The 23,428-nt window shown below is 35.0% G+C and overlaps 1 protein-coding gene across 1 annotated transcript in view; it reads right to left on the bottom strand.

The window, feature by feature from the left end:
* Positions 1–23,428, bottom strand: part of LOC149806227 (atrial natriuretic peptide-converting enzyme-like) — a 212,118-nt gene that overhangs the window by 11,430 nt on the left and 177,260 nt on the right. The window contains exons 7-14 of the mRNA XM_089935342.1: positions 15,509–15,748; positions 14,014–14,127; positions 13,062–13,316; positions 12,351–12,494; positions 11,631–11,771; positions 10,455–10,571; positions 5,871–6,003; positions 924–1,037 (exon numbers count right to left, since the gene is read on the bottom strand). Of these exons, the coding sequence (XP_089791468.1) occupies positions 924–1,037; positions 5,871–6,003; positions 10,455–10,571; positions 11,631–11,771; positions 12,351–12,494; positions 13,062–13,316; positions 14,014–14,127; positions 15,509–15,748 (1,258 nt within the window). The remainder of the gene's footprint in view (positions 1–923; positions 1,038–5,870; positions 6,004–10,454; positions 10,572–11,630; positions 11,772–12,350; positions 12,495–13,061; positions 13,317–14,013; positions 14,128–15,508; positions 15,749–23,428) is intronic.

Genomic DNA, 23,428 nt, shown 5'->3' with positions numbered 1-23,428 from the left:
TTTATTTCCCTTGAAAAAAAAACAAGGTAAAAATGGAAAAATGAACTTACGGTTTTACGAATCAAATCCAAAAATAATCCAAGAATTAAAACTTATTAGTCCTAGCAATAAAATCTTCTAATGAATTTGAGTTCGAGTCCCAACGAAAATCCGAAATGGAAGGTGCTGACGTATACTGTAACCATATAGCAATGAAGTGTCAACAGTTCTTTTTTGAACCACAGGAAATAATCCGGTGTTCGAGTTCCGAATAAAATTTCAATAAATGTCGTTGCCCAAGAATTCTGTATGAGCACTCAAATATTCTCCAGGGAAATTAATTAATCTCTTAGAATCCAAATAATTTGAAGAAAAGTTAAAACGTGACTCCAACTGGTCACAACAGAAGAAGAAAAGAAAACACCTTTCAGTGTCAAAAGTAAAATGCCCAACTGAGATTATTTCTATAAACATCCGTATAAATCCTGTTTACTGCGCTAAACAGATGACAGGATTTGGTTCAGACCACTGGGGAAACCCTAAATGATACATGATATTTGTCATGTATTCCTAGTATGGCCTCAATTCCACCATACAAATCACACATTAAGAATAAATAAAAAAAAGAAATTGCTTACAAGAAACCACAATGATTCTGTATCAAGGTCAGGAACTAGGTCAGAATATAGAAAATTCATATATCAGGTGATTACTACTAAACAGTCAGGTCAAACTAATTTCTGAAAATTGTCAAATTCCAGTTAACAATATTACATTAATATAACATGTAATATAATTTAATTTAAAAAAAACAAGAAAACTAACAAACAATTAAAATAAATCAAATATAAATTAAATCAAATGTACATAACACTATAAAGATATAATACTGATAAATATGGGAAGATTTGATGTAGGTCACACTTATAAATTAAAGTACTTACCTTGGCAAGAGATAGCTTTGGATGAGATGGTCCTTTGCATTTGTCTTCATTTGCCCCAGTTTTAGCCTCACCCCCGAGGTAGTGTCGACCTCGTATGTGCTGCTGCCCGTGCGCCTGTAGAGCAGACATATGGATATAAAGATAGATACTTAGATATGCTATTTTCATGAGCCGATCAAATGTTAATGTTTTTTTAAAGCTTATTAAAAGTTTTCTTGCTTTAACAATTCTAATTACGTAGGTATGATTTAGCGCGAACTAACTCTTTATTCAGGGTAATCCCACTAATTTCACAGAATATTCAAATTAACTGTCCTAAATGTGTTTTTGAAGCAACATTTCACCGCATGTGCAAGATAAGATTTGTCAGTACATTTACTTGAACATTATTTTAAGGCTTTCTAATCCATACAATAACTGGCCGCAGTCATTGCATGCAATTTCTGGCCATGCCGTATTTGAGGTGATTCCTGGCCATGTCGCAATTTGCTGTAGTTTACACCATGCCATAGTTGGATGCAATTACTAATCATGCCGTAACTGGTTGTGGTTTCTGACCATGCCTTAATTGGCTTTAGTTCCTGACCTTACCGTAATTGGCTTTAGTTCCTTAAGTAAACCAAAACAGTAAAAAAAAATCGATAACTCAGACTTCAGTTATTTTGATTACAGAGAACAAGGTCTCTCAGCCAAAAAGATTTAAAAATGGATATTAATTATTTTCATAAACGATGCTTTTGAGGACTTCCATAAGTCTTCTCTGACAAAATCCTTGAATAATTTGCATAAATGATGTGTACGGCACTGTGTCAGTGATGATGTGTACGGCACTAACTGTGTCAGTGATAATGATGTGTACGGTACTAACAGTGTCAGTGATAATGATGTGTACGGTACTAACAGTGTCAGTGATAATGATGTGTACGGTACTATCAGTGTGAGTGATACTGATATGTACGGCACTAAAAGTATCAGTGATAATGATATTTATGGTATTAATAGTGTCAGTGATAATGATGTGTACGGTAACAACAGTATCAGTGATAATGATGTGTACATTACTAACAGTATCAGTGATAATGATGTGTATGGTACTAACAGTATCAGTGATAATGTGTACGGTACTATCAGTGTCAGTGATAATGTGTACGGTACTATCAGTGTCAGTGATAATTATGTGAATGGTACTAACAGTGTAAATGATAATGATGTGTATGGTATTAACAATGTCAGTGATAATGATGTGTAGGCTACTAACAATGTCAGTGATAATGATGTGTACGGTACTAACAGTGTCAGTGATTATGATGTGCACGGTAGCAAATGTGTCAGTGATAATGATGTGTACGGTATTAACAGTGTCAGTGATAATGATATGTACGGTAATAACAGTATCGGTGCCAATGATGTATATGGTACTATCAGTGTCAGTGATAATGATGTGCATGGTACAAACAGTGTCAATGATAATAATGTGTATGCTGTTAACAGTGTCAGTGATAATGATGTGTATGCTATTAACAGTGTCAATGATAATAATGTGTATGCTATTAACAGTGTCAATGATAATAATGTGTATGCTACTAACAGTGTCAGTGATAATGATGTGTACGGTACTAACAGTGTCAGTGATAATGATGTGAACGGTAACAACAGTGTCAGTGAAAATGATGTGTACAGTACTATCAGTGTCAGTTAAAATGATGTGTACGATACTATCAATGTGAGTAATAATGATGTGTATGTTATTAACAGTGTCAGTTATAATGATGTGTAAGGTGCTAACAGTGTCAGTGATAATGATGTATATGGTACTAAAAGTGTCAGTTATAAAGCTGTGCATGGTACAAACAGTGTCAGTGATAATGATGTGTATGGTACTAACAGTGTCAGTGATAATGATGTGTATGGTCCTAACAGTATCAGTGATAATGTGTACGGTACTATCAGTGTCAGTGATAATTATGTGAATGGTACTAACAGTGTAAATGATAATGATGTGTATAGTACTAACAATGTCAGTGATAATGATGTGTAGGTTACTAACAATGTCAGCGATAAGGATGTGTACGGTACTAACAGTGTCAGCGATACTGATGTGTACGGTAACAAACGTGTCAGTGATAATGATGTGTACGGTATTAACAGTGTCAGTGATAATGATATGTACGGTACTAACATTATTGGTGATAATGATGTGTACGGTACTATCAGTGTCAGTTATAATGATGAGTACGATACTATCAATGTGAGTAATAATGATGTGTATGTTATTAACATTGTCAGTTATAATGATGTGTACGGTACTAACAGTGTCAGTGATAATGATGTGCACGGTATTAACAGTATCAGTGATAAGAATGTGTAAGGTACTATCAGTGTCAGTGATAATGATGTGTATGGTACTAACAATGTCAGTGATAATGATGTATTTGGTACTATCAGTGTCAGTGGTAATGATGTGTATGGTACTAAAAGTGTAAGTGATAAAGATGTGTATGGTACTATCAGTGTTAGTGATAATGATGTGTATAGTAACAACAGTGTCAGTGATAATGATGTGTACGGGACTAACAGTGTCAGTGATAATGATGTGTATATGATGTGTATGGTACTAACAGTGTCAGTGATAAAGATGTGTATGGTAACAACAGTGTCAGTGATAATATTGTGTACGGTACTAACAGTGTCAGTGATAATGATGTGTACGGTACTAACAATATCAGTGATAAAGACTGTACGGTACTAACAATGTCAGTGATAATGATGTGTTTGGTACTATCAGTGTCAGTGATAATGGTGTGTATGGTACTATCAGTGTCAGTGATAGTGATGCGTATGGTACTAACAGTGTCAGTGATAATGATGTGTACGGTACTAACAGTGTCAGTGATAATGATGTGTACGGTACTAACAATATCAGTGATAATGACTGTACGGTACGAACAATGTCAGTGATAATGATGTGTTTGGTACTATCAGTGTCAGTGATAATGATGTGTATGGTACTAACAGTGTAAGTGATACTAATGTGTACGGTACTATCAGTGTGAGTGATGCTGATATGTACGGTACAAAAAGTATCAATGATAATGATATTTATGGTATTAATAGTGTCAGTGATAATGATGTGTACATTACTAACAGTGTCAGTGATAATGATGTAAATCTTCTGTTTGCTGTCACAGAACTATACTATGGGACTCAGGATTTGGAGATATCTGTTATTACCATAATCTTCCTTTTCATCACTTTTTAACCAAAGACTGCAACATATATTTTATTCTGACTGGAGTTTAGCGGCTACTTCAAAAACTCTATACATGTATACAAAATATAAACGATATATTCGAAACAGCATTTTACTTAAAATGACAGCAACAAAAAGAAATGTAATTATATGAAGGTTGTCGTCATACTCATTCATTTCGAGATTAGTAGACACAACAAAGGAACTGTGAACTTTGTGTAAATAATGAAATCGAAGATTACTATAATTCTCTCTTAATCTAATACCTTCCATTTCGAAATCATATAGTAATCCAAAATGCTGATGACGTCGACAGGAAGAGTAATACGATGGTACTTTCCAGCGATTTATTTTAAAGGAACTTAACAATTTTCGATCTGGTGCGGATTGTATATACGACATATCTTCTATATATTATATTTAATAATTTAAATTAAACACGGAATGCATAAAATGAAACCTGGACTTCCTTTTTAATTAGCCATATCACCGATGAAGGGCTTTTTTTATATAGCAGACATGTCACTGTTTCGCCAACGAATAGCTTGAACTCATTTCCAACAAAAGGTTTTGTGGGTGATCTCAAATAGTAGAACTGACCGAAAATATGTATCCCCTGGCACTTCGAAAATAAATGTTCATCGAGTCTTAATAGCAAGTTAATATAAAAACTGTTTGAAAATACTTGACGAACTGCTGACTTGGCTTGCCATCACATTTCCGCGATGATTATTGTCGCAACTAACTTGGATCAACCTGGGGCAAGTGGTAGCATTTCCGGTGCTTCGGTAAATTTTCTGTGATGCTGCAGATCAAAGTCAGGTGCTCGTTTTGATATATTTACGTATCTGTTTTTCTTTCATTCTATCCGTATGATAATGTGCAGAAAATTTATCTGGTCAGCATTTCGTGTACATATACCAAACTATTTTAGAAAACCAACATATGCTGTTGATAAAAGATAGACTGCAATAATATTGACTTGACGTGGAGGCAAATTTAATATGCTGCGAAATCATTTTTGTTTTAAATTTACGTTATTAGATGCAATTTTGAAAATAATAATCTATCGTCCAAAACGAAATTAAGCAAAATTTGTGTCAAAGTGAGACCTTAGGCTGTTGATGTCAATGAAATAATTTAATATAATTATAATTTTGAACGACTGAAATCAAAATTACTGAAGTGTATAATCTAATATAGACCGAGTTTAGTTCAGACGAATATGGCGGTGGGTGAAATGAGAATGTCACGAGGCCAGGAGTATTAATTACTACGGAACTTACTATCACAGAGGAGCCTTTTATGAAGATACATAATCAAGCAGACGGATTTTATTTTGATTTAATGATATCCTAGCTATGCTATTTATAGATATAGGAAACACAACTAATTGACTCGGACAGAGATTAGGAATCAGATCATCCATGTACCCTAATTTCAAAGTGACAGCAGTGCTGCTATGCATTGTGACCTGAATACAGTGTGTGTGTGTGTGTGTGAGAGAGAGAGAGAGAGAGAGAGAGAGAGAGAGGCTTATCTGGAAAGAACTGGAAATCAGGAAAGTATGGACATGTCGCAAGAGCTAACAATCGGGGCCCGGTAAATATATAATTTGAGGTTATTTATATTTTGTGCCGACCCTGCTGCCATACTTTTGTTATATAATGCATCAAGTAACGGTGATAGTAACCTACTTGAATCCGAGCTGGGTGCAGACCAGCTGACTCCACGAGCTGTTCCAACCGCCGAAGCATACGTTTGACCACTGTTCAGTATGTCCATCATACACAGATAGTGTCCCTTGGCGGGACCCGAAACCTAGCTGAACTAAAAGAAAATGAATTGTTAAGTTTAATGCTTGTATCAACTGATATATTTTGCGATAAAATAAGATGAAGTATGATGGTTTGATTAAATTCACGGTTGTGAAGCTCTTCATTAATGGATTACATGAAAACATGAAAATGTCAAAGTGACTTCAAGCATCATGAGGCGAATATAAGAAACTGGTGCTGTGATGCAGATTATATATGGCAACCCGTAACAACATTTGAACCTATCTCTATGGATTTCTTACACACAGTTGGTACGAACAGCACCCAAAAGTTACGAGTGTGAGTATGATTTCGATTTTTAAAGTAGTTATAAAACTTTTAGTCATATCGCTAAAATATCTGCAGTGTGACCATTTTATAGTGATATCTAGTAAGGGGCCGTCCATTCAGTACGTACGCATGGTGGGGTGGGTGGGTGGGTTTAACCTAAATGCATACGCTTGCATATGGTGGCGGGGGGGGGGGGGGCAGGTCTACTGATAATGTACGTACGCATAGGGAACGGATGGTGGTGTGTGTGTGAAACTTCGATAATAATTTGTCTACTATGCAACCTGTTCCACTGGGTTCAGTCGGCATTTGAATTTTAGCGGACACTAGGCAAACTGTTTAAAGTTGCGCATCTTATTTCTTTGATGCAGCCAGACATTCAACTTTAGTGGACCATCTGTTTTATTAAACACGTTATTACTATTAATCCTTTATGATTTCTGCGTGGATTAAATATAAGCCGTTCTATAGAATTCGAGGGAGGGAGGTGTGTCAATCGTACGTGTACGCAGGTGGGGTGTGTGTAAAAAAATATGCATGTGTACAGGGAGGGGTGAAGCTTTGCCAGATTTTTGCGTACGTACTAAATGGATGGCCCCCAATAGGGCATCATGCCGCATACATGTAGCATCATGTCCCACCTAGTCACATTATCCTGATACCAGGCTGACCAGTTCTAACACTAACCTCTTAATGCTGAGTGCCAAGAGAGGCAGCTGTTAGTACCATTTTTACTGCCTTCACCAGCCAATGTCATCAATATTTCTCTTTCACCTGGGAGATTCTCGTCATTCTCCAAATGGCCATTATTAAGCCTCTGTTGCAGAAACTTACACGTGACCCGAACGGTTTAAAGAAATACCGACCTATTTCAAACTTATTCATTTTAAAAAATCGTAGAAAAAGTTGTTCTATCCAAATTTGTATCTCATTTGAATTCAAATAATCATTTTAGTGAAGTCTGCATGTCACCCTCGCCATATTACTGAACTCGCCCTTCTGAGAAAGACCTTTTTTGTGCTTTGATAGTTGGACGATTAGTCCCCACCCTCCAATGGACCATGATATATTACTTCACCGTCACCAGCATGTATTTGGTATCCACGATACAGCCTGACTATGGTTCAAGTCATAAATAGTCAACAGGGCATAAATGTTGCCTGTAAATGGAAAACATTCCAGCCCAGTTCATCTATGCTTTGGTATTCCACAAGGCTCTGTTCTGCGCACAGTTCTTTTCATTCTATACACTCAGCCGTTCTCAAGTGTCATAGATCGACACCCGGTGTCTCACTATTTTACGTTGATGGCACTCAAATATACAAATCTGTCTACCCAGCTGAAATTGAGGTTACCATTCAAGTTTAGAGAGGAGCATTTCCGACGTGAAATCATTGATGACTTGTAACAAGCTGCAAATGAATGATGATAAGACTGAAGCCATCATAATCACCACACAAAGACATTTTCATTCACGTCCTTTACTTCAAACAATAAGTTTCAGCAATGCTGACATTAAGCTTACACAGTACGAAACCTAGGTGTCACTCTCAATAGTACGCTCTCAATACACTAACATGTAGTACAAATATGCAAGGCTGCATATCTGCAGCTGATATGTATCAGTTTCCATTCGCAATTTACTGTCTGTTGATGCCACTAAAACACTTAAGTGTTCCTTGGCAGTTTCAAGACTGACTATTGCAATTCACTTCTATATGGTTCGTTTCAATACCCACTACTGGTTCGTTTCAATACCCAAACTACAGCTGCTAGAATCGTCCTTTGTTACGAGTCTATGCCCTTAAAATAAGTAATAGAAAATAGTGAAGACAATAAGATTTGTAAAATTTAACAAATAAGTTATTTCCCCTGAATACAAAGTGAAAAATGAGAAAAAAGAACTTACGGTATTGTCAATTAAATCTAAATTGCAATCCAAGAATTAAAACACATGTCCTAACAATGAAAAGTTCTTAGTGAATCTCAGTTTAAATCCCGATGAAATTCAAGATGGAAGGCGATGACATCTGTAATAACCTACAAAGTGCAGATGTGTCAACAGTGTCTTGTTGAATCATAGAAAATAGTATTCCAGTTTTGAATTCAGTATAAATTCCAGTGAATGTCTTTGTCCAAGAATTTTCAGAGCACTTTTGTATTTCCATGGAAAATAATCACTTGAATTCAATAATTTGAATAAAATAAAATTCAGCCCAAACTGGTCACCACATAATACAACTTAACGTGTCTTATGTTACGTGTTTAGGCTCGAATAAACAATAACACAAGAAAGAGTGAAAACAACAAGCTTTGAAAAATACTATAATTTTTTTCCTGGAAAGATACTGTAAAATTTAAAAAATATGAAATTACGGTTTTAAGAATCAAATCCAAAAATAATGCAAGAACAATCCACGAATAAAATTTTAGAAGTCCTAATAATAAAATGTTCTAATGATTTCAAGTTCAATTTCCGACAAAGAATCTAAGATGGAAGATGATGACTTATGATGTAACCTATAGTGTGTTGAAGTCTACAGTTCCTTGTAGAAACAAGAAATATCACTCCGGTTTTGGAAATCCAAATAAATTTTTATAAGAGCTGTCTTTGTTCAAGAATTTCATATGAGCACACGTATTTTACCGAAAAGAAAAAAGAATTAATCCTTTTGAATCCAAGTAATGTAAAATAACTCCAAACAGCACAACATACACCTTCCAGTGTAAGAGCCAAACTGAGATTATGTCTCTAAAACAAAGGCTATATCGCATTCTAAAACGCAGTTTCGAAAATCCCCAAATTGCGAAATCGAAAAGGGGGGGGGGGGGGGGGCACGTGACCGTGTTTATATTACGTGCGTCTAATATGAATCTGACGAAAACCAATCATTTTACTTTAAGAAATAAAATTAAAAAATTGTTTACTTCTTAATCACGTAGTCCCATCTTGACCTTGACAGCAACCAATAATTTTAAAATAAAAATAGAACTTATTTACGTGGCTGCTACTAATTTTGAATCAAGGTTAAGATCTAGGTCAACACCTGGTTTTTACTAAAACGAACAGTCAAGGTCAAACTATATTCTGGAAAAAGTATCATCTCTAGTGAATAAATTTACATTTACAATAGCATGTAATGAAAAAAAAATAAAACAGCCAACAAACAATTAAATTGAAATAAATATATATTAAATCAGATATAATTAAATCAAATATACATAACACATGTCAATTTGTTTAGCCCGACAGACTAGCTTTTATCAATACATCTGTTATGCGACTAACTAAGACGCAAAACATACTCCCGGATGAGGGGTACAAGTTCATACGTCTGGAAAAGAAAATCGAAGTTTTTTTTGCCAAATGACACATGCTTGATGTCACTTAGTCCAGGTAATCAACTTAAAGATTCTTACTCTGAGAAAGATAATTTTAAAAAATTATAAGTTGTTGACCAAAACTGTCACTGATTTTGGAACATGGTCAGCAACTTGATACAATTTTTCTATTATTAATTGTTCACATAGACAATGTCAAATCCAGTAGACAACGTTACATCACAATAGGGTCTAACAGAATAATTATTTTTTTTAAAAACTAACAGACAAACAATTAAATTTAAATAACACCGTAAAGTACGAAGAACTGAGGGTTCCTGGCTACCTGTTCGATCCAGAATCAAACAATATCTGATCACTATTCTACATTTCGTTAATTGACTCCAGTCTAACATACCAGTCTAACCTCACCCTTGTGTATACACCATCAAGAAACTTACGCTCCTCTTCCAACACTCGCATTCTCATTGTTCCCACTGTTAAAACGAAGTCATACTGACAACGTTATTTTGCTTACCAAGGCCCATCTACTTGGAACGATTTGCTCATAGATGACAGACACAAGGACACTTTGTCCTCATTTAAGAGTGCCCCTAAAACTCACCTATTTTGACGACAAGAACAGACTTATAGACTTAATAATGTTTACTTCTTTAATTATTCTTAGCATGAATTTTTTTTATAATTTCATGGTGTTTTTGTTCTAATCTTGTCGCTGTATGTATTATTATGTATTATCTAATATTGTAAAGCGCTTAGAGCCTCTAAAGATTAGGCGCTGCACTAATTTATTATTATTATAATTATTATTATTATTACTAAATTTCTTACCACATTCTCTTTCATCTGATCCGAGGGGGCAATCCTCAAAACCATTGCATCTTTTATTTTTTTCTATACACAAGGTGGACAACGGTGAACATCTGGTTGTTCCGGGTGCGCATACGGCTGCAAAGCGACATGTTTGGCGTTTATTGATTACTTGAAGCGAGGTTGATCGCATTTTGTGGTAGTGAATTGAGAACGACTTACATAAAATGCAACACAAATAATGGAAAATATTGTACAGACAATGAATAACACAGAAATAACGTGTGCATAACGAAGACATGGTAACAGTAATGGATCTAACGATCAGACACCAGGGGTGACACCACGTCTTAAAATGTAATAATAGTATGATTAAAGGCGAGACGCAAAAATCCCAGGGACGAGAGAATGTATCTACATGAAACAATAGTAAAAATGCAAATGAGACACCAGGGCATACAGTAGGTCTTGACATGTAACTTTAATAGGAATAAAGATGAGACGCCCAAACGCCAGACATGCGAGCATGTCTACATGTAACAGTAGTGAAAATAAAAATGTGACACCAGGTCCTATAGCGTGTCCTAACGTGTAAAATATTGGAAATAAAGATGAGACACCAGAGCTAACGTACTTCTTAATATGTAAAACTAGCGTGAATAAGGATGATGTCACGACATCATGTCTTGACTTGTAACAATAGTGGGAATAGAGACGAGTCACAGCGATCTATATGTGAGAAACTGGGTATAACAGAATGTCCTCATAGGTAACAAAGAGAATAACGACGAGACACCAGGGCTAACAGCATGTTTTACATATTACAATGGTGGGAATACAGGTGAGTCACTTGGGTTGACAGCATATTTAAAAATATAACAATAGGGGGAACAAGGATCAAATACTAGGGCTATCGACATGCCTTAACACGTAACAATAGTTGAAATAACGAATAAACACCAGGGGTGATTTCATGTTTTATATTAAAGCTGGGGTATTTGAAAAACTTTCAGTTTTGTACGATTATATCACAAAAATAAATTAAAAGTACCTAACAGTTAAACAATAATATGGGTTTTTTTTTACTTTTAATCACTATAACGTACAAATTAGGTAAAAAAGGTGGTTGTCATTAAATTTCGATCTAAACGCAATTCAGTCCTCAAATTGAAATGGAGTTATGCGTCGATATCTCACCGCATGTGACATCTGAGAAGCCAGGTCTGAGGGACATAGGAACCTCATCTTTGTTGTCTGCACAGTCTTGATAGTCATCGCATCGCCATGACAACGGAATGCACGTACTGTTGTCACAAAGAAGTTCTCCTGTACCGCAGGCTAAAATAATGTTATCAAATGAAAACAAACTTAGATATTGATGAAGGCTGCAGAAACGAGTTAAGTGAAAACAAAAACATCAAGGGCGTCATTCCGATGGTGCCACATTCATAGCTCTGTGATGTTAATAAATATATTACCTGGCAGTTCTTAAAGCCATCTGATCTTTATGTATATAGATAGAGTGTTTCAGTTTGAGCAAGGATTCTCTGTAAAATTCATACTGATGTCCACAGAAATTCGATATTCTGTTTTAGTGGTAGATAAATGTCATAACAAGTCCAATAACTGTAGAGATAAGTATGAAAACAGTGCTGTATTCCATGATTCTTTCAAGCAAACATTCGAAGCATGTTTTTTTGTGTTGTTATTTCATAACTAATGTTCAAAACCAATATAACTATAATATTGTCAATATAACAATAATATTATTAATATATTATGACTTATTCCAGATTAATCATTGAAACTGATGAGGCTTGTCATTAACACATTATATAATGTAGTTCGACATATATAATATCTACCTGAGTAAAACCAAGGAGAAAATTTTATTAGTTTCATAAACAGCCAACTTACGTGACGGTAGTGTCGGTTCGTGTGCTTCTTTGTACCCAATGCATACACTGGGATCATCAACATCTGGGAATACATGACAGTTAATCTGTGAAGGCCACGGAGAGAAGAAAATGTCCAAAAATATGGCACATCGTTCTGTGAAACCTGGGACAGATAGAGGATAATCAGTATGCGAGAGGTTATTGATAAATATAACATTGTTTTCAAAACTGTGATAGTCAAAATTTAAGACCATTTGTTCTCTTTCTTATTATTGAAATTCCAAGCGTATCTGAAGTGAAGTATTTTCATATCATAATATAGGTAGATACATTCATACAATGAAACTTCACTATATTAAACTGCAACCTCACCCATGGATCTCTCCCAAAAAGATTTTTTTACAAATAAAAAACTATCACCACCAACAAACAAAAAACATGCAAGACTAATTGGAAACAAAAACTTTATGATCACAATTCATTTTCACATGTTTTGCGATAATATTCCCATGTTACTTCTATTTGAACATCGCGGACAGGTTCCTTCGCAAAGACAAATTGGTGTGAATGTAATCTGTTCCTCAAGTAACGGGTTGGTAGAATCACTAATTTTGTACTTTGCATTAAGTATATAGGAGAAGAAAGAAAGAAAGAAAGAGAGAAAGTTTCTGAAGGGTAGACATCAAGATAAATCACACCCATGCACCCATGACCATCAGGATGTCTTTACCTTCACATAAACTCCTGCAGGGAGGAATGGCATGCGTTGGCATCTGTTCAGTGCCACTACATTTCGGCATGAACGCGGCACAGGCGAGAAGAAGGGAGTGTTGATAACAGTGTGTGGCGTGCTGAATTCCCGCTATAAGCTGCACAAATTGAGCTGACTCCATGTCCGAGATTTGTGAGGCATAGTTTGGATACGATATCTTTGTATAGCCCACATCCGTACACAGACCTTCTGACATAGGGAGACACTTTCCAGCTGGACAGAGATGTAAATATTAAGACATGCAATCTGTAAGATAACATGGGTGGTACCAATCCAAGTAGTGAGGACTTGAAATTTGCATGTACAATGGGTACGACTAATTCGTTAAGTTAAGATATGCAGTCCACAAGATAACACGAGGAGGTCCAATCCAATAAGTTAAGACTTGTAATTTAGAGATAACAAAGAGGACCAATCCGATAAACTTGAACTATACAGGCTACAGTGGGTTAATACTCTTGATAACACGAGATAACACGAGATAACACGAGGATGACCAAATATTGTCGTGACGATTATAAGGAATTTGATTTCAAGTTAGATAGAAATATACTTAGCTCAATAGATTGCTATGGCCACCTTAAAATGATTTTTTTCTTGGCTTCATGATGATTACTGCTAATATTGCATTATAAATAAGAATAGTAAGCAAATATGCTTAAACTATATATGTTCAATGGATATTACACACGTTATTCATTGTTTGTTGTATATAAAGCTGGTTTACTTCTAGAAAAGAATGAATTCGTCCCCAAATAAATGTTGACTGGAGTGAACCGACAATAAAATGAACCCTAATAGTACATTAAATAACTGTGCACCATTAAGTACAACATGCACTATTTACTCACAAGGTGGCACATGTTCTTTCTTTTTTAATTGTTCATTACAGAGACCAGAAAATACATACGTTTGTAAGGGTTCGATCTGCATACATTGTTTCTTTTTGCCTCAGGTAAACTGCTGCAGTTCAAAATGGCGCTAAACTGACGCCGGAAGTGATCTCCGCAACCAGAATATACATCTGCAACATAAAGAAAAACAATAGTTCAGCTTCTTTCTGGAATGATGAATCAATGAAATAAATAAGAAAGTCCCTATGTTATTAAGTTTAATGATGAAAATTTAGTTGTACGAAGCGGATATAGTCATCTGCAAGAGCTTTTCTTCACTCTACGTCACTTTGGCGGTCATAAAATACATGTAGATTATTTCGCAATGACAAAATAATAATAATAATAATAATAATAATAATAATAATAATAATAAATTGCGAAACGGCATTATTAATTAGTGATAAAGGCCTACATACTTTCTTTCAGGATAGGCATTTTTATCAATTGTAGATTATTAAGAAAACATATTGAAGGAGTTGTCATCATCACTGAAGGATGTTCGGAAAAATGTTTTGTCTCTTACATTAATTTCGATTACAAGAAACCTTTGGTGTAACATCATCATCGTTATTATCACTAACATCATCATCATCAACACCAACAACAATAAAGGTGTTGATATTGACATAAGAAGAAGCCGATGATGATAATGAAGAAAAGGAAGAAAATAATTAAAAAAGAGAAAAGAATATCACAGACTGACACGAACAAAATATTCTCTTGTATAACTGCTTTTCTTGGACTTTGAGAGACAACAATAAATTTTGATATTTACTTGAAATCTTTGTCTACTGCATGAGGTAGGAGAGGCTTTTATTTTTCTTAGGGTTCAGAAAAATGAACAATAGGATTGACGCTATTCTTATCGCGAACTTACATAAGTACAACGGGTATAACTTACATAGGTACAACGGGTATAACTTACATAGGTACAACGAGTATAACTTATATAGGTACAACGGGTATAACTTACATAAAACAAGGATACTTTACACAGGTAAAACGCACAAATTACATAGATACAACTGGAATAACTTACACAGGTATGATGGGTATAAATTACACAGGTAAAAAAGGTATAACTTACATAGGTACAACAGGTATAACTTACATAGGTATCATAGGTATACCTTACATTGGTACAACAGGTATAACTTACACGGGTACAACCGGTATAACCTTATGGTTGAGATTCGAATGAGGTTGGAAATGAAATGCTTGAATGAAAGCAATCTGGTGTCCCTAATCCATAATTAATTTTTTTTAAATCAAAATTTGAATTAAAATCATTACGTCTTTAGAAGCTGTAATCATTTTTGGACTTTGTATTTAACCGTCACTAAATCATCAATGGTTGTACTAAGTTTCGGACGTTCTTTTTAATCCTTATCCATTTCGTACAAGTCTATTGTCTAATGATTGAGACCAATGTCAAAAAGTACGCCCAACTCCTGGGCATGCGCCACAGAAAATCATATTCAAATGCACTAACGATGTGAGGGAATTTACCTTCACAATATTCTCTGCACGGAGGAACAGGATTTCCATCTTTGCACTCTGGGTTGAAAACTGAGCACCAGAAGTCGGTTGAGTACCCGTAACAGATGTTGGTGAAGAGGTCTATATGTTTGCTTGTCACAACATCTGTTACTTGATGGGCACTGGTGTGACCCAGAACATTGGGAAACGTTGTGCTCGTGTAATCAGTCATGTTGATGCATGGACGAAGTTCAATTGGCACGCACTGACCTGAATCACATAATGATAAAATGGATTAAGTGACATTCCGTTTAAATATTCTGGTTTTCTAAGATTAGTTAACAAGATGCAAATGGAAACATTTTCCTCAAATAATCAGCAATAGATAGTCTCACAGGCTACAAAAGTGTATATTAAAACCATAGTTAAATGTTATAAAAGTGTATAGAAAAATCATAGAAAAATGTTACAAAAATGTATAGAAAAATCATTGAAAAATGTTACAAAAATATACAGGAAAACTATTGTAAAATGTTACAAAAGTGTACAGGAAAACCATAGAAAAATGTTACAAAAATAGACAGGAAAACCATAGAAAAATGTAAAGAAATCATTGAGATACTTAAAAAATACTTAATCCATGACTCATATAAAACGTTGAGTAGAGATACAAAAGAGTAGTTTTACATATCTATAAAAATAATTTTCCATATCTGTAAAAGTAGTTTTCTATTTATTAATCATTTACATTGGTGTAATTGCTCATGGCTTTACTTACCCGTCGCTAGTGGCGATGCTATCACAGGTTTATGTGTATCTGGAATACAAGAAAGAAAGTAATATTTATTTGGAAGCCAAACTGAAAGGAAAATACTAAACAGTTACGGGGAGGTCGTGGGTTAGAACCCCGGCCGATTCACACCAAAGACTTACACAAATGATACTAACAGCTGCCTCGCTTGGCGCTCAGCATTAATGTTAGTTTTAGGGCTGTTTGCATATTTATTTTGTGGATCTGTGTGGATCAATCTATCTTACATATCAATAAGCTGGCAGTACAGTGGATTTACCTAGTGGATCTATGTGGATCAATCTGTCTTACATGTCAATAAACTGGCAGTATAGGGGATTTACTTTGTAAATCTATGTGGATCAATCTGTCTTACATGTCAATAAGCTGGCAGTATAGGGGATTTATTTTGTGGATCTATGTGGATCAATCTGTCTAACATGTCAATATGCTGGCAGTATTTGGGATTTACCTAGAGGATATATGTGGATCAATCTGTTTTACATGTCAATAAGCTGGCAGTACAGGGGATTTACCTTGTGGATCTAGGTGGATCAATTTGTCGTACATGTCAATAAGCTGGCGGTATAGGGGATTTACCTTGTGGATCTATGTGGATCAATCTGTCTTATATGTTCATGTTGAAAGTCGTATAGGGCTTCACCTTTTAAAATTAAACTTTCACTATATGTGAACATGGGATAAGTGTGTTCTTATCATATAGAGAAAAAGATCGAGGATTCATCGTTTTATTTTTTAAAAGGGAGCGAGATGTGATAATGTAAACTTTTAATCGGCAGCACTGTGAGATGCCCCCCCCCCCCCATATCATTAAACAAAAATGTATTATTTGATATGTCCCCTGCTCTCAACATGCGTATTCAAACTACAATACATCATGTGGAATACATTACTATGTAATAAAACTCTTTCATCCCATCGGCGACAGCATTAGATAGTCTTTTATTATCCCATAAATTAATGTGAAAGCATCAACATCCACTCCGTTTGCGTCTTATATTACCATTTTGATCTGTCACATGACCATTTTACGCGTCGTGAAGCTCGAATTTTAGACGAGGAAACCCATTGTGTGTTGACGTTTGGCCGTCTTTACTTGTATAGATCGAACATAAGCTTAATTTCAACACTTTTCGACATTTCAAATCTAATAAACAAAACGAAGGCGAAGAAACAAAAATTAAAACCTACACCTATACATATTAAAGCAAAAGAAAGATTAGCTTTTCGTACCTTACTTTTACTGAGATCAGTTAGACAAACTTGTTGATCATTCTTTGCCACCAACGTAATATTTTGTGCTTTTCCCTTGATTAACTTTCTTTATCAAAACAATTTTTTAATCTGTGATTTTATTGGCTTTGTAATATTGTTAATTTGCGTCTTACTATTAAGAATATTGTTTGTGACAATTTTGTGATTTTATTTTAGATTTGTGTAAAATATCCTGTTAGCCATGACTAATTTCATTAAAAATGCAGTCTGAGTATAACTGTATATTAAAATGTCTGCTGGAGTCGGCACAGACTATCCATGATATCTCTTAGACATGTAATTATGTAAATGACCTTGATATTAGCATATTTATACTTTCTCTTACCGGTATATCCAACATATTTATATGTACATGATATGGGAGTATCCAACATAGTGAGACGTACATTCAAATGGGTATACACAGCATATTTATACCATTTATACCTAGATTCATGGTGGTATATATATATATATATATATATATATATATATATATATATATATATATATATATATATATATATATTCATTCATTAAGGCATATACATTATATTTATACCAGCATTCATACAGTATTTCTTGCTGTTCAGAGATTAAAATTGAAAATACAATTGCTACTTTAGTATGTGTTGTGTATTGAACATGCCGAATGATTTAGGCACTGATTGGAATATATTATGATGTCATGTAATACGTTCTTGTAAATAGCTTAGTTCACAATCATTGTATGTGGTTGATGTTACATATAAACTGATATTTAAAAGAATGGTAGACTAAAGAGAAATTGCAACAGATATCATAAATTATTTCGTTATATTAAGGAAATTGGTATATTTACACTGGACCATCGACAACAGCGAGACGATGAATTTAATAACTGGCAAGTCCAGCTGCTGAATAGGGTCCTAAATGTAGGTCAGTAATCAACTATTTTTATTCCTGTAATTTATTTCCAAGACAGGATCCTAAATATAGGTCAGTAATCAACTATTTTTATTCCTGTAATTTATTTCCAAGACAGGATCCTAAACGTAGGTCAGTAATCAACTATTTTTATTCCTGTAATTTATTTCCAAGACAGGGTCCTAAATGTAGGTCAGTAATCAACTATTTTTATTCCTGTAATTTATTTCCAAGACAGGATCCTAAACGTAGGTCAGTAATCAACTATTTTTATTCCTGTAATTTATTTCCAAGACAGGATCCTAAACGTAAGTCAGTAATCAACTATTTTTATTCCTGTAATTTATTTCCAAGACAGGGTCCTAAATGTAGGTCAGTAATCAACTATTTTTATTCCTGTAATTTATTTCCAAATGTAAAATTACCACTACCATTTGTAATCTTATTTACAGCAGTTCTGTTATCTGTAATGCCTGGATTAATCAAGAACCATTTTTCTTACTCTAATGCACTTAATTAGCTCTGATAAAAACACAAGCGTCTGAAAGATTGGCAAAAACCTGATTCAAACCAAGGCCGCCCTTCATACTCAACAACAATCAAGCAGTCAGCTATAAGGTTTTAAGGAATGGCTTATTTATTTACAGAAACCAATACCTCTAATAAATATTCACGTTTAGGAGTAATAAATACAACGTGTAATATGCTAGTAAACTAAAGTGACATCTATGTTCCGATGGCAATGCCATATCGTGAATTTTCTGTCTATTGCTCTGTCAGACATGACATACTTCACACTTCAAAAGCCCTAGCGACTGAGAGAATAACTACAAATACCGAGATATAAAATATTAAACACTGAAGGCATAGTATAAAGTGAGCAATGCACGTATGATAGTTAAGAAACTCTCAGATGACACCAATCAACAATATAGGAAAACTTCATATTGTAATCCAATGACACCAATCAACAACGTAGGAAACCTTCATATCGTAATCCAATGACACCAATCAACAACATAGAAAACCTTCACATCGTAATCCAATGACACCAATCAACAACATAGGGAACCTTTATATCGTAATCCAATAACACCAATCAATAACATAGGAAACATTCATATTGTAATCAAATGACACCAATCACAACATAGGAAACCTTTATATTTTAATCCAATGACACCAATCAACAACATAGGAAACCTTAATATCAGAATCCAACGACACCAATCAACAACACAGGAAACCTTCATATCATAATCCAACGACACCAATCAGCAACATAGGAAACCTTAATATCAGAATCCAACGACACCAATCAACAACACAAGAAACTTTCATATCGCAATCGAATGACACCAATCAAGAAAAGGAAACGTTCATATCGTAATCCAATGACACTAATCAACAACACAAAAAAATCGTCATATCGTAATCAAATGACACCAATCAAGAACATAGAAAACGTTCGTATTGTAATCCAATGACACCAATCAACAACACAGAAAACCTTCATAATGTAATCCAATGACACCAATCAACAACATAGAAATCCTTCATATTGCAATCCAATGACACCAATCACAACATAGGAAACCTTTATATTTTAATCCAATGACACCAATCAGCAACATAGAAAACCTTTATATCGTAATCCAATGACACCAATCAGCAACATAGGAAACCTTTATATTTTAATCCAATGACACCAATCAACAACATAGAAACCTTTATATCGTAATCCAATGACACCAATCAACAACATAGGAAACCTTCATATCGTAATCCAATGACACCAATCAACAACATAGAAAACCTTCAGATCGTAATCCAATGACACCAATTATAGTTTATCATTACTGTTTAAACAGTCAAAGCGAAGCAAATGTGCCTTACAATACAGATTAAAAAATAACCAGTATCGTCAGTCATCAAGATTGATATATTTTTGTGTGCTATCGATTTTATCAACATTGTATATTTATGCTTTTTTCTTATTTTTCTAGTTCGTGATTGCCACTCAATTAGTGGCTATTCTCGCACATTTAGCAATAGAGGAGATGTTTATTAGTATGTCAGCATGTGACTGCGGTAATTAGTCTTTATTTGTGACGTTTAGAACTTAACCATTTCATTCTTAAAAAAAAAAAACAGAAAATCTACAAGCGGTGTCCTAATTGCCCGAGGAAGAAGCGAAACAAGAGAAAATACAACAGCTTGAGATAAAATGAAAACAGTGTATTATAGTAAATAGAGTAATTTTAACTGAAATGCCGATAAGTGTTTTTTATTTTTATTTTTTAAATTAAGATTTAGAGTTTGAACAAAATATTAGCTGGATGACGGATTTATGAGATAGAAAGTAGGGTCAATCGATTTCAGTCAAGATTTAGGATACTGGGTTGGAGAAGGATATAAAAGAGTTAAAAGATGACGCAATGAGCGTTGAAATGAGCATTTTATTTTTTAAAAATCAACTGACAAAGGCATTGCGTCAGTACCATGGTATATTTATATGGTAATTCTATTTGCAGTCTTCCTATTATCTAGAGTGCTGACTCAATGGCTATGCCTACCGAAACGTAATGTAAAGAACCAAAACTTGAATCCAGAGACGATGCAAAAATGGTAGGGGTTTTACAATCACTCATTGAGTCAAAGATTAGCATTCGGCAAGCCTTTATCATTTCAACAGTTAACGATTAGCATTTTCAAGCCTTTCTCATGCTCCCTTTTCGAGTCTTATAAAATGTTGTTGTACAAACACTGGGATCGATTCAAGATAGGATCTCCCAATAAAGTATCGTTGGAAGAATTGTGAAAGTGACTATACATGTGGTTTTGTTGGAATTAACCGAGAACTATCCAATTAGGAATCATTGCTGCCTGACAAAATTGTTTCAAAAACGTTTTTTCTTCTTCTTTTACCCACATTGTCTTTTTTTATATAATCATCCTATCATTAAATGAATAGGCCAGTCGTTATTTTGAAATAAGAGGACAGAAGTGGGGACTTCTAGGTAAGCTATTGCTTTGACTGGCTTTTCCTTTAAACTTGTTAGTAGTAATGAGTCGCTAAATACATCAATTTCATGCTCGTTTAATGCATGAGCAAGCTACTGCCACACTTTGTATCATGTCTATTTTGTCGCGACCATTTTGAAATTTGAGAACTAAGTGAAAAACAGTAGGAAATTGTTTATAACTCGCCTTATTTATACCAATAATGTTAAAATTGTGAATAACGCTGTCACTAGTTAGTGATACCAATTTTTCATTGACTCAGTTAAACAATGGTATTTTAAAATATAAAAAATGCACGCTCTCTCTTTGTGTATGATTTAGGTACCAGTACATAACACCATTTATGGGGCAACAGGTTCAGTAATAACGTTGGCGACAAATAACGTCATAAGTCAACATCCCCGAGTGAATATAAAAATAGACCTACTGAGAAAAGTATAAATGCAAATTAGTGTCTTGAGTTAAAATAACGTGTAATATCATACGTTGTATGAGCAAATCCAGGTATATTACTGTTATTTAGAATTCTAATAAAACACAAAGATGAAAGTAGTTAAGTGGGCCACTTTACCGTCAATGGAAATTAGCATTACAAGACCCCTTGGGCAACTCTAGCGTCAAGGGAAATTTAACATGGAGAAAAATCGTGGGCAACTCTAGGGACAATGGGAATTTAACATAGAGTTTGGGTCTGTCTAGGGACAAGGGAAATTAACATGGGGAATAGAGTTTGGGCTTTTGGGATTTTTTTTTTTTTTTTTAAAGTTTTTTTAAATTTAAATTTAAATTTAAATTTAAAAAAGGGGTAGGCAATGGAAAGGCTATCTCTTTTCGAGAAATATGGCTGGCCCTGAAAAGGGCCTTTGGGTTTATGTTAATGTATTCATTAACATAAATGGTACCGCATTGGTCTTCTTCTTGTCCTTAGGCTACGTCTCACTGTTGGTCCGTAAATCAGCACTCTTTTCAGGCATCCTTGTCTTTCTACGTAGATCCTACGTATCCACAGGCTGGTGTTTGTCCTGTGGACAACGGCCCATTTGGATCGGACATACATGGTTATGTCCGTCCGGAACATCATGGAAGACACAAGCGTAGAAGATTGCACATCGGTCCACATCTTGAAGCGACGAGAACAGGTGAATCAATGCACTGAACTGCGCTTATTTATAGGTAGAGGCAGGATTGAAACGGATTGAGTTCATTCACCAATCCAAACACGCGTTACAAAATTCAGTCAGCCCACATCCAATCGGAAGAGAGTAGTCTGTGACGTCAGTTGGTCTATATAGATTCGCTAGCGCTTGTGTGCAGTCAATCTATGCGACAGTGATTCAACATGACGGAAACTCAGAAAACGATCCATTGGGGTGCACCAGCAGGGGAGACTGCCCAAGGGAACCCGGACTTACTTTCAGAAGAGGTACATTGGGATTTTGTGGATTTTCTTACCTCGCAAGAATTTGTTCCGGAACCTTCGTTACCTTCTTCATTACCGCAAGTGGAGAATTTTAGACAGAGACAGAAAGAAGAATTGGAGAAATTTATGCAACGTCAAAAGGAAGCGGAACAAGCTTTTCTCCTACAGCAACAGCAACAGCAACAAGAAGAGGTAAGAAAAAAACAACAGCAACAACAGCAAGAAGAAGTAGCAGCAAAGAAACAAGAGGGTGAAAATCAAACGGCTACGGTACTGTTGGACATTTTAGCGGAGTTAAGAAGTCTGAAACAAATGTATCAGACTTCTTTATCACGACCGAAGAGAATACGACCTTCCCGAGCTAAACACGCCAACCCTGTGACTAAGCCTGTCGTACCACCCTTAGTGATTTCAACCCAATTATCAGAAGTAGGCCTTGGCCGTGGCAAAGGCTTAAGGCAGTTAAAGTTGATTGGTTAAACTCACTCCTACACCATAAAGAAAAAGGCCCTTTTCAGGGCCAGCCATATTTCTC

Source organism: Sinohyriopsis cumingii, chromosome 2 (assembly GCF_028554795.1).
Source record: "Sinohyriopsis cumingii isolate HCF-2022 chromosome 2, ASM2855479v2, whole genome shotgun sequence".
NCBI classification, from domain to species: Eukaryota; Metazoa; Mollusca; class Bivalvia; order Unionida; family Unionidae; genus Sinohyriopsis; species Sinohyriopsis cumingii.
This window is presented reverse-complemented; position numbering and strand designations above follow the sequence as displayed.